Source organism: Cyprinus carpio, chromosome B10, assembly GCF_018340385.1.
Source record: "Cyprinus carpio isolate SPL01 chromosome B10, ASM1834038v1, whole genome shotgun sequence".
NCBI classification, from domain to species: Eukaryota; Metazoa; Chordata; class Actinopteri; order Cypriniformes; family Cyprinidae; genus Cyprinus; species Cyprinus carpio.
This window is the reverse complement of record NC_056606.1, coordinates 2,902,012-2,915,130: the sequence shown is the minus strand read 5'-3', so window position 1 is coordinate 2,915,130 and position 13,119 is coordinate 2,902,012. Positions and strand designations below refer to the sequence as shown.

Genomic DNA, 13,119 nt, shown 5'->3' with positions numbered 1-13,119 from the left:
TGTTGTGAAATGGCAACAGTAGAAAACACTAAAACTTCTGGGATAATTATATAAATTTGGGCCTGTAAGACATGGCTTATGTTTTTGACTATAATAACTACTACAGATGTTTGCAAACTTTTCTTGTCTATTTGACAGATCTGACCAAATCTGTGAAGAATAACAGTCACGTACTCAAGGTGATGATGATGATAATAATTATGGTGTTGGATGAGATTGCTGAATCTGTTATTATTTCTGTGTGAAAGAATGCAATAGATTCCATTAATTGGGGAAAATATTTTTACATTTGTTTCAAACTTTGTCTAACTCCCTCTAATGCAAATCACTATGTAGTAAATCCTAGAAAAACACTGCATTTAGTCGGTATATAAAAGTGATAACATTTGGATCATTCTTGCACACATTTTTTAAAATAATTCCTTCTAATTTTATGCATCACCTGTTAATGTATCCTATGCAATTGTTTAATCTTTTACCTGCCAACTGTTAAAATATTGAAAACAGAATTTTGCCTTTTGACTTTTTATTGAAAAATCATCTTCTGGATAAGTCTGACAATAACCGTTAAGAGTGGAGACAGATTAAAAGACTAAAAGACTGAATTTGAACAGTATATGTATTTGTCCCCTGCCACAGTAAATGTTTATGCTTTAGTGAGAAAAATAAGCAGACACTTTGTGCTTCTGCTGGTTTATTTATTAGTTATTATGGTGTAAGAAAACCCTTAAAATGTGATAATGGGGTATGGAGAATTAACAAAAGACTGCAACATAAAATACATGAAACAATACAGTAATCTGGCCTCAATACTGCCTGAATGCATGAATTCTAATTATCCAGGTGACTTGTATTGCATTCAGTGTCTAGATTTGATCAGTCCTGTCAGTCAAAGCCTCTTTAGCACCACTCCAGACAACCTCACTAAACAAAACATACTCAACAGAATATTTCTAATAGTTTGTTGCTCTGACCAGCAGAGCGGCTCTGGACTAGTTTGTCACAGTAGCTTTCATCACATGATGTATGGTTGAGGTTTTTGCTTACCTTTATTGTAGCACCTCCTATTGGCCATTTAAGGTGGGTCTTTGTGCCTTATTAGCAAGCAAGTCTCGTAGAAAAACATTTTATGTTTAGATTTTATTTTTTAGAAAATACCAACACAGTGAACAAAGCCCATACTAAATACAAAACCCCTTTATGTAGTGTATCCCACAGTCATGTCAGAAAATTCAAGACGTCCATAAGAAAGAGTGGAAGTGCAGTGTTATTAAAACTCAATTAACTGCATCAATTTACAGCATGCACAGTAAATTAATACTATGTCTATCTCCGTGGAACAGTCCATGAGTTTTGAATGTAGTTCAATTAAATGCATTTGACACAATTCATGGGGCCTTCACACTCTTTATTAAAAAATAAATAAAAAGGTACACTAGTGATCTGTTTTCCTGACTCACTTATTTCAGTCTGACTTCTCCCTGTACCAGACATTTCTGTTTGTTACATTAAATGATAATTGACATTTTACATTTATATAAAAGAGATGTCTTTTACTACATTATTGTGGTATGTTTTGGAAGCAATAAGCGAAAAAATAAAAATGAACAAACTGACCTTTATGACATATAATGTGCCTTGATTCTGTAATCGTACTGTCACTATAATCATACTGGAACACTGTTGTGTTGGTGGCCTGATAGTGGAAGAAATAAACCATGAAAACAAAGTTAACTAGCAAGAATTTACACTAGATTGACACGTTCATTTTTATTGTAGCCTACTAAACAAGATATTAGGTCTACATTTACAATTACATTTATTTTCTCATATTTTTACGTTTGCATGTGCAACAGTTTAATGAAGAGGTTTTGACTTTCTGCTCTAATCGCTGGTGGCAGACTGTCCCATCATCAGTGCATCACTTTGGGACCGTATCATAGCAGTGTTACCAAATAAACTCAATAATTGTAACAGGCATTGTTTGTTTACACGACCAGACAGGAACTACAGCACTCAATCATGCTGCATTATGTCAGAGAATGTCTAATATGGCGAGAAGTTTCACTCTCACTACACTTCCGGCTTCTGAACTGGCTGCAGTTCCACTCTGATTCCATATGAGGGCGCTCACAGGACGAGTGCAGAATGAATGGAGGTCAATGGCGGTATACCCCTCAAAATCCACTTTTCTCAGGATATAATTTTTTGTCTAGTAATTTGAATGTTGTATTCGAAAGGAGATGCAAAGAAATTACACATTGGTGGGTGTTAGATTTTTTAGAGTCACTTATTTGCTTTAAAAGGTCTTTTAAAATGTCAATGACGTCATACGTTATACGTTCATTAGCAGAATGCTAGCGTGTTATGGGCAACAACAACTCAACCTGTAAGAAATCGAAAGGACATAAGTACTCGTTCATTCAACTTTCGACCTATAACCCATGTTGAACTTGCGAAACCTACAATCAGATCTGAGATTTCTCAACGGCAATCAGGTGAAAGGGACAAATTTAGCCGTCTAGCCCCATAGACTCCCATTCATTTTGCACTCATGGCGATCGCCCCCAGTGGAACCCTGGTGGAACTGCAACCAAAATTCGGTACAATAGGACTTAATAGGGAGTGGGAAGGTTCTCCGTAGACGGGCTCCGATTGCAACTGTTTTTTAAAACAATTATTTTTTTTATTAAATTCAAAAATAGTACATACAGCAGGAAACCAACATCTTCTGTACATCAATAAAGTATATGGACAAAATACAAATAAGCCAGGGAGGTCAAGGGGTTATCAAAAACAAAGTATAATGAAAACAAAGGCAAAGAAGGAAAAAAATTAAATAAATATCTTGTAAAGCTTACAGAGGTCATATGATCTAACAGCTTTTTTGTGTGTACACTCAGATAGCTCTGATTGCAACTGTATTTTCTTTAGCTTCCTGTTCAGTGGCGCCAGTCTGCTGTCACAGCGCCACGCAGCGGCGGAAGTGCGCAGACACGCACGTCAACCCGGAAGCGCAAGCCGAGCTTTACACCAAACAAAAGCCCTCGGAAGTATCGCGTGTGTATTTTTATTCGGAAAGAGAAACCGAAGATCAAGTTTGAAAATGTCACCAAACAAAGCGCTCACTGAAGAACGATATAAACCACGCGAATATACTCGAATTGATTAGCTTTGGTGGCTCGATTCTGTATTTGTCTGTGTATGAGAAGAATCCTGTGATTTCTGTGTATTGTGCGGCTGCGGATGAGAACATCAGGTTTAAACGATCTCTGTTTTATGGAGAATTAGGTACATCCGCGTCTGTTTTTCTACTAGCATTGTTCGCGTGTACTTCCACAACAGGTCTCTGCTGCTCATTATCTGACCGGACAGTCACACAGAAAGCTGGTCATCCAGAATGACTCTGGCAGTGTTTTTTGGCTGTGCTTTCATAGCTTTCGGTCCTTCTTTCGCCCTGTTTGTTTTCACCATCGCCAGAGAGCCTTTAAGAGTCATCATTCTGATCGCAGGGTGAGTCACGTGACCAAGCCTCACTCACAGCCTCATAATGTTTTCATATTTTACATTAATTACCAAAGTACTGTAGTACTACCCACTATACTTTTTTGTAAGAGACAGTCTTTATATGTTTACAGAATATTTTAATAGTTTAAAATAAGCCATGACATTTCTGTTTGAGTGTTCGTGAATGAAGCTGTTGCTCCAGGTGTTTAGCAGCCCTTGAGATGCGCTGGAAGCTGAGGATGTGAGTGCATGTGTGTGTTTCAGGGCGTTTTTCTGGCTGCTGTCTCTGCTCCTGTCCTCTCTGGTGTGGTTCATCGCTATAAAGGCCAGTAACTCGCAGGATCCCAGCCTTCAGAGGGGGCTGCTGATTTTTGGGGTTTTCTTCTCGGTCTTGCTCCAGGAAGTGTTTCGCTTTGCCTACTACAGACTGCTCAGGTGAGACTCTTTACGGGCCGCCATACATGATGATGAATCCAGCACCACAGATCTTCAGTCTGGTTTCCATTAGAGAACTGTTTATATATGCAAATGAGGCAGTATCTAATTAAATGTGCACTTATTTGCATACTTCTCCAGAACAGAAATCTGAAGTTTGGATACAGTCAAGTTGTATTTTTTTTTAAAAACTTAGAAACGATCAGAAAATACTGTCAACAGTTTAAAAATATATATTTTTTACCATGTTTTTAGGAATGAACTGTTATATGTAACACATGAAGGATATTTTAACAAGTCCCTCTGTGAAAACTTGCAGAATATTAACAGGTTTGGTGTATGTAAGATCTGTGGTGTAGGTTTCTGCCTCTGTGTAAGGGGGAAAAAACTAATTTTGAGAAAACAGGCTTTAAAGATATGTATTGTAATTGAAATCTACTGATGCAAATGACTTAAATAAAAACTTAAATGTGTATTTAGTATGTTTTCTTTTCACTAGTCATGTTCTGGAGTCAAAGTCGACAAAAAAAAATCTGAAAATTGACCATTGCATTAAAAAGAGTATTTTTCTGTACTGTCTTACCTTAAGTTAAGAAAGTGACAGAATAGATGGCATGATTTTGTAATTCATTCATAATGATGGCTTCCTCCAGGTCATGCTGTTAAAGGCTCCATGTCTTTTAGTTGTGAAGTGCAAACTCGAGCAGTTTTCTCTGCTGTGTGTTGATTCTGAGGAAACTTGGTTCTCTGAAACGTGATTCATTCTTAACTCTTGTGTTGATTGATCAGGAAGGCCAACGAGGGTCTGGCAGCCATTAGTGACGATGACAGCTCAGCTATTTCTGTGCGACAGATGGCTTACGGTAAACTGTGCTCAGCTGCTGTTTTGTCTCATGTATCACTAGTGGTGCGTTCTCAATGATCAACATCCTGTATCACTATCTGTGCTGTGTGCAGTGGCTGGGCTGGGCTTTGGGATCATGAGTGGAGCGTTCTCGATGATCAACGTCCTGTCTGACTCTCTGGGTCCCGGGACGGTGGGCATCTTTGGAGACTCGCAGTATTACTTCATTACACAAGACTATCTCCAACAAATCAAAACATTCCATGAATAATCAACTGTTTCCAACAGCTTTCAGATGTGCTGTTTGTATGTCAACATATGACAAAGCACTTGGCAGACGACACAAACCAGTCCTGCTGCTGGGGAAAGATGCATATTTTATTTAATAATCACTGGAACAAAATTGATTACAATAAATTCACTAACAAAAAAAAAAAAACTATGAAAAACACAACAAAAACACAAAAATACTATTCCATATTTTAATCTATAAACAGTTATGAAATATGGAAGCTGGCGTTGAAAAACAAGAGTAAACAAGAGTAAAGGTCATGTTGTTAGGTGCTACTTTTACAGGAAACACCTGTATATTACATCATCAAGAGGACATCTCTTCTTATGCTTCGTTTTTGATTCTCTCATTTTTTAAATATTAACAATTATAATGCTCATGTAAGAACCTGATTTAACATTTCTCAGTGATACTAAAGAACATCATTCTTGGCAGACATCCCTAACTCTCTGATTGTTTTTGTTTTAATTTTGGTCTGTTTTATCCCTTTATTGTTTTTCTTTATTTTTAATATTCTTATATATTACTGCACTGCTATATAGTTTTTTACTGTTTATAATAACAGGCTTCCCACGATTATGAAAAGCCCAGGACTATCAGGACATTTTGAAGTTAATTTAATCAGACCAGAAAAAACCATAAAATAAATGAATAAATAAAAAAAAAAATAAAAAAAGCTGACTAGAAATTGCTCTTTGAGAGTGCAATCCTTTTGGGGAAAAAATAAATGAATAAATAAATATAATAATGTAAAAGTCCTTTAGTGCAAAAATTCATGAAAATTAATTAGCCAGAAGGTTAAAACCTCTTTTATTATTTATTAAAGGGATACAGATGATCTTCAGAAATTGTCATCATTTACTCTCTTTCATGTCATTCCAAACCTGTATGAATTTTTTTTCATAAAAGAAGATACAAGAAAGAAATGTATACAGTAGTGGAAACACATCTTTCTTCATGGCAGTGTTATTAACTAGGATGACTTAAAAAAAAATTTAAACTAATTTAAAGTGTGATTTCTGGACCTGGTGAAATCTTATAACTCCATGGATATCATAATGAATGTACAGTTTTCTATGTATGTGACCCTGGACCACAAATCCAGTCATAAGGGTCAATTTTTCAAAATTGAGATCTATACATCATCTGAAAGCTGAATGTATGGTTTGTTAGGATCAGACAATATTTGTCTGAGATACAACTATTTGAAAATCTGGAATCTGAGGGAGCAAAAAAAATCTAAATATTGAGAAAATCACCTTTAAAGTTGTTCAGATGAAGTTCTTAGCAATGCATATTACTAATCAAAAATGAAGTTTTGATACATTTATGTTAGGAAATTTACAAAATAATCTTCATGGAACATGATCTTTACTTAATATCCTAATGATTTTAAGAAAGCTTGATCATTTTGACCCATACAATTTTTTTTTTTTTTGTTATTGCTACAAATACTTGTGCTACTTATGACTGCTTTTGTGGTGCAGGGTCACATTTGCCAAGATCTAAAATATTTTGTCAAGTCAGCTAGGGATGTGACGAGATCCGATGTGTCTCGTGAGAAGGTGATGATATCCTCATGCAGACCTTTCAGATATATTTGTATTTCACTGGCCCTTTCACCGGTGGTGTGTAATGTAAGATATTATGTTCACATCAGGCAAGTGGCCGCATGATAAGCCGGAAAATTATGCAGTGAATACCCAATCAATAAAACAAAACATAACACACAAACTAAGAACGTAACGTAACTCAAAAATCAAAAATTAAATAAATAAAAAAAAAATAGACCAAAACATTTAAATAAAAACATGCAAAAGTCGATAAATGAATATGAATCCTGTTCATTCTGCCTGTCTCTGTTAATGAATAGCGCAGACGTTAGGTTTACACACACACACACACACACACACACACACAGTGCACACACTGTTTAATGACACACACACACCCCACGCGCAGTTTACACACACACACACACACACTGACACACGCGAAGAAGCGTACAGAGCCTACATACTACTACTACTACTACTACTAAAATGAAATGAACAAAATTATTTTAAAGGATTAATCATACAACATTTATTCCATGTTTTAATTGTAAATCCCGTTGTTTGCCAAAAAACAAAGTTTGCTTAAATTTTAATAATTAAATTATAAATGATGAAATTAATGTTTTATGCCTTCATTTGATAACCAGAAAAATGTAAATACACAACACAGAATTTCTGAGGAAAAAAAAAAATCATAAGGCTACTTTAAGAAAAAATAAAATGAATAAATGTAGTTGTTTTATGCATTCAAATAGTTAGACATGCTTAAACACATAATTTGGTAACAATAAAAAATATAAATAATATGGTGAGAAAAAAAATAAAACATTTCATAGGGCCCTAAACATGTAATTTTTGTTAAACTTTTAATAAATTGATGTGAAAATGTATATACTATTAAAAAGGAGTTGAGAAAAAATTAATGGAAAAAATATTTTTTTTTATTAAAGTGGAAATCAGTTTACTAAATAAACTTGACTGACTGCTACTTTAAATGGATATTATGTGTTGTTTATTTATTTTTATGTATACTATATAATTTAGTGCAATTACTTGCCTGTCAGTTGACATTTTAGCAAAACCCAAAACACTTTTAAAATGTTTACATATATATACCTAAAATAAATACCTTACATAAATTTATTAAAATAGATATTTAATTTCATAAAGTACAATTTGATTTTGACTTTATTTACATGTTGTGTTTTCAGTTGAATAAAAGACAATTTCTCCCTATATATTTCATGATTGAGGATTTCTTTAAAAAAGTCTAAAAGTGTCGTCTCGTTCTCGTGAACCCAGTCTCGTCTCGTGGGATAAGTGTCTCGTCACATCCCTGAAGTCCACGTATATTTGGATTCCTCGTCAGAGTGTATGTGGGGTCTGGCTGTAATGTTGTGGAGTGCTAAAGCCTGAGCAGCAGTGATGTTGAGGGTTGTGTGTTGATGTCTGCAGCGCTGATGACGCTGGCGCTGACGCTGCTGCACACGTTTTGGGGCGTGGTGTTCTTCGAGGGCTGTGAGAAGAGCCGCTGGTGGGTCATCGCTGCAGTCGTCTCTCTACACTTGTTAGTCGCTGGCCTGGTGAGCTTTACATGGACACACACTTCCACTGTACACATCCATCCTTCACATGAACTGACCTTACAAGTCCAAGTCATTTCAGGTTAATTTTATAAATCCACTTCATATACATAGCAAAGAAAGTATATGAGATTTTACTTGACTTTTTATGCTTTAATACCATATGCTTTAAAATGAATACTTTCTGTTCTCCTTTAGATTAACATTGAACAGCCTCTAGGCATGCTTTTTTTTGTTGCTTCTTGATTTTCTCCTGTTTTAGCAAGATTTATTTTTCCTCATGCTGAACTCCATGATGTGTGTCCAGTTCTGGCAGAACTATCTCTGAACTGCTGTGCAGATCTTTCATCACTACACATAAAACTACTTTTCTGAAGTTTGAGATCCGTGAGGTTTTAAAAAAAATAAGTGAATACTTGTATTCAGCAAGGATGCGTTCAATTGATCAAAAGTGGCAGTAAAGAATCTTACATTGTTGCAAAAAATTATATCTCACATAAATTCTGTTCTTTTGAACTTTATTTTTATCAACAAAAAAAAAAATCCAGAGAAAAGGTTTCACGGTTTCCACAACAATAGGAAGAATGAACAACTATTTTCAGCATTAATAATCATATTAATCAGAAGAACACTGGCACTGAAGACTGGAGTAATGATGCTAAAAATTCACATTACCAGAGCATGACGTCACTGTTTCAGGTTTCATACGCACAGCTCGGGTTATTTGTGTCTGTGAACTTTCCCCAGGAAATGTTTTTTATAGCTCAGCAGACTTTGGCCCTGTTTTTATCTTACATTACCATGCATCTCAGATATTAAATGTGTCCTGTCTAAATCCAGTTGGGATGGTAGTTTTACTCTGCTACTAGTCTAAAGGACATTTTCTGTCTTCCCTTGTGTCAGTCGCTGCTGAATCCTCTGTATGAAGGCAGTCTGCCTCCTGTGTACGTCATTACTCTGCCGACGGGCGTCTGGGCCTTCTTCTCATCTGGAGGATCACTACACAGCCTCAGTGCTCTCTGCACACGTAAGACATGACATTCACACGCTTGACATGATCTTCCTTCAGCTGCCAGATTTCAGTGATGCCTGATATTTACCAGTGTTTCTGAGCCGCATCGATTATCACTCAGCCCTGGATTACAATCAGCATACAAGAACCACAAAGATATACAATAGACCAAGCCATATAATACAATAAAATCAACATCACTCCACATTATACAACATCACTCTCATTATAGTACACTGTGTCACATATCAGCAGGCATCATGAAAACAGTGCCCATGTTTCCACAACAAAGTATTTTTACTCTGCTAATATATATAAGCACATTTGTCAAGTATCGCAAATGTTTACTCCACTGCATCCCAAAGTATAATAATTGTACATTTTAGAAAACTTGTTTTTCATGATTTAGTGAAGAAAGGCTTTAACTTCATTAATTGTTTCCTCTGAAGCTGGATTTACAAAAATGTTCATAAGAAGTTCGTAAGAATGTTCCCATGTACAGTTCTTTAAAAAAAAAAAAAATAAAACATTTTTTTTATGGTGTGATACAATTTGTACAGATTAAAAAACATTACAAAAAACATTATGCATGTATTTTTTTTAAAATATATAATATAATTATAAATATATAATATAAGGTTTATGGTTAAGTTTTGAACAAAGCATTATCTAACTATGTGACTGTTATGTAACTTGACATATGAGCTTATTAAACAATAATAATTCTATTAATTACAGTGATATTGAATGAAGAACTCACTATTTGTATAGAGTCTTTTAATGTGTTAACTACAGTTTATAAACTATGAATTAACTATAAACTAATAGTTTACAAATTACTTTATTAGTGTATACTTATTAAAAAGTATTACTTTGCAATAGTCCTATTTGTTAACATTAGTTAATGCATTAGTTAACATGAAGTAGGAATGAGCAATATATTTTAAAGCATTTATTAATTTTTGGTAATGTTAGTAAAATATAATTGCATTAACTTTATTTTTTAATTTTTTAAATGTATAAGTAAATTATGAAATACCCATAGACTAGTATTAATTAAATACTGTATACATGTTGATTATTGCTAGTATATTTTTACTAATGTAGTTAGCTCATGTTAACAAATGAAACCTTATTGTAAAGGTTTTGGGAATCCAAAATATTCTTAACTTTATTCTCAAAGCTACTCTAGATGTAGTTTAGTGTAGTTATGTGACTTTGGAGCCCCTACAATGAAGTGAGTGAATTCAGTGGCGTAATTACAGTGGATGGCTGTACACGTGTTTAAGAGAGAAACACAAGTCTTTCACCGTGTTAGAAGTCAGTGTACCATCAGAATGAATCTGAAACTGATATTTCAAGGTAAAAAACTCAACATAGTTTCTTTAGGCCAGCAGTTCAGGAGAGTTTTCTTAATAATGTTTCGTAAACGCAGCCTCTGTCATTTTCTGAAGACAAACTCGTAACACTTTATTTTTATAATTATCGAGTCTCGAACCATCAGGACCATAACCTAGGTCCACCAGAACAATAAACCGAACCCCCAACCGCTCCCCGGGCGCCGCAGCATGTGGCTGCCCACTGCTCCGGGTGTGTGTAAAAAAAACTGCTCCGGGTGTACCAGTTCTGACGGTGTTTGTGTGTTCTCCTGTTGGGATATTCCCAAAGATCAATCCACTGAAAAGCAACCCAATGCCAGATCCTCTATACTCTTCCGTATGTCTGATCGCATCAAAACTCAGTAGAACTCCCAGCAAGTGTCTGCTCTTGGTTGTTTCTGCAGGCAGGAAAGCTGAAGGGGAATCTTCATAAGACGGTTTTTGTCATACCTAGTGAGATGCAGGACAACAGAGCGACCGAGTCTGCAGCGGCGGTTTGTGAAAGAGCACATTGACCAGCTCAAACCCTGAGGGGATCCAGACACGCCCCCTCCAGCATCAGCGATCTCAACGGGGCCAACGGCCATGAGGCTGTCACAGAAACACTGTAAATAGCTTGATCTGAATGCAAATCAATAAGACAGATCTCTAATATTATTTTGTTTTAAAAGCATCATTGTCCAGCTCTTCTTGTGAATGTTTGTGGTTTTGTCTTTTATTTGCTGATGTCCTGTATGTTCTGAATGAAGCCGCTTTAAGGGGACGGGCGATCAAACAGAGCACCGGTCTACCCTCTTTTCCTCATGTTATCATTATTATTACATGCATACACGTGTAAAGTCCAGAGCATTTCCATTTACTGCCATTAAAACCCTAAAGAGTTTTCATAATAGCTTTGTACATTTTGAAACACATTACATGTCTTGTGAAAGGAAAATTCTTCACTTTTTCAAACAGAACTAATGTCTTAACCATTTCTGTGTAATTATGCAGGACAGATCAAAACTATAAAACAATAATAAAAAAACAAATTAAAATAAACATTAAATAAAATTATTAAAAAAGAATCCAGAAAAAACTCTATTTTCAATATATTTCTGACAATTGAATGCAACCTTTACATATCTAACAGAATCTTCTGTTCATGTTAATATGTGAGCCTGGAGCACAAAAGCAGTCTTAAGTCTCTGGGGTATATTTGTAGCAACAGCCAACGATACATTGTATGGGTCAAAATTATACATTTTTAGTTTATGCCAAAAATCATTAGGATATTAAGTAAAGATCATGTTCCATGAAGATATTTTGTACATTTTCTACCGTAAATATATCAAAACTTAATTTTTTATTAGTAATATGCATTGCTAAGAACTTCATTTGGACAACTTTAAAGATGATTTTCTCAATATTTAGATTTTTTTGCACCCTCAGATTCCAGATTTTCAAATAGTTGTATCTCGGCCAAATATTGTCCGATCCTAACAAACAAACAAAAATACATCAATGGAAATTTGATTTATTCTGTTTTCAGATGATGTAGAAATGGACCCTTATGACTGGTTTTGTGGTTCCGGGTCACACATGTGCTTCAGAACTGGTGCTGTTGTAGTTATCTGACACTTACTCTATGCTGCTGTATGTAGATCCACACTTGTCTTCTCATCAGTGAGTTACACTAACACAGCTTTAATTCCTAACCCAGCACACTAACATCACTGCATTTACTTACACATTACCCGTTTTCCAGTCTGTTAGCCTTAAAGCGCATCCAGCACACGCTCATTACGGTACATCACAGACCACGGTGAAGTTGTGAGTTGTTTCTGGTCTACATTTGTCATCCAGTGTTAAACCTGTGCAGATGGAGCTCTCCTCATGTTCTGTATATTTGACACAATTTCTCGGTGCTTTGATGAATTTCAATTACAAAAGGACTTCTTGTAATTATGTAACATTTTAATGCTGCTTTATAAAGTTTCTAAGAATATGACGTGCCAAACAGGGAATCAGATTACTGTTCATATGGAAAATTGATTTGACAAAAAGATTAAAAATAAACCCTGTTAATCATTTCATGGATTTTTCGTGGCGTTATTTGGGGGGAAGCAAAATATTTACAAATATTTAGAAGATATGGTACTTATTTATGTGAATCATAAATCTAGATTTGAATCCATAAGTTAATGTTTTCATATGGTTGGGATGTTTGGGAAGCATTGCACAATAATGTCCAATTTATGAACATTATTGCAGATTAAAGGGATAGTTCACCCAAAAATCTACAATCATTAAATCAACAACCAACCTTCACCAAACCTTCCAAACCTGTCTGAGTTTCTTCTATTGAATGTAAAAAACAAATAGTTTGAAGAATGTGGGCAAGTTGCTGGTTCCCACTGACTTTCATAATATGAGAAAAACTCTTTGGTTAGCAACATTCTCCAAAATATCTACTTATGTGTAAAGCAGAAGAAAGAAACTCAGTTTAAGTGTTAAAGGTGCAATTCTCAC

The 13,119-nt window shown here is 35.2% G+C and overlaps 1 protein-coding gene across 1 annotated transcript; it reads left to right on the top strand.

Annotated features, from left to right (window-relative positions):
- The first annotated feature begins 3,025 nt into the window (after positions 1 to 3,025).
- zgc:114200 (Gamma-secretase subunit Aph-1b-like) lies at positions 3,026 to 11,498 on the top strand. The gene is made up of 7 exons (XM_042732101.1): positions 3,026 to 3,513; positions 3,772 to 3,942; positions 4,732 to 4,805; positions 4,900 to 5,018; positions 8,086 to 8,217; positions 9,121 to 9,244; positions 11,013 to 11,498. The coding sequence occupies exons 1-7, from the start codon at positions 3,401 to 3,403 to the stop codon at positions 11,039 to 11,041; spliced, it is 762 nt and encodes a 253-aa protein (XP_042588035.1). The 5' UTR covers positions 3,026 to 3,400; the 3' UTR covers positions 11,042 to 11,498.
- The last annotated feature ends 1,621 nt before the right edge of the window (positions 11,499 to 13,119 follow it).

Excerpts from the sequence above, each read along its gene's own strand:
- zgc:114200 (XM_042732101.1), top strand. The coding sequence starts at position 3,401 with ATGACTCTGGCAGTGTTTTTTGGCTGTGCTTTCATAGCTTTCGGTCCT. Across the intron at positions 3,943-4,731 it reads GCCTACTACAGACTGCTCAG|GAAGGCCAACGAGGGTCTGG; the intron begins GTGAGACTCTTT and ends TTGATTGATCAG. Across the intron at positions 5,019-8,085 it reads CGCAGTATTACTTCATTACA|GCAGCGCTGATGACGCTGGC; the intron begins CAAGACTATCTC and ends GTGTTGATGTCT.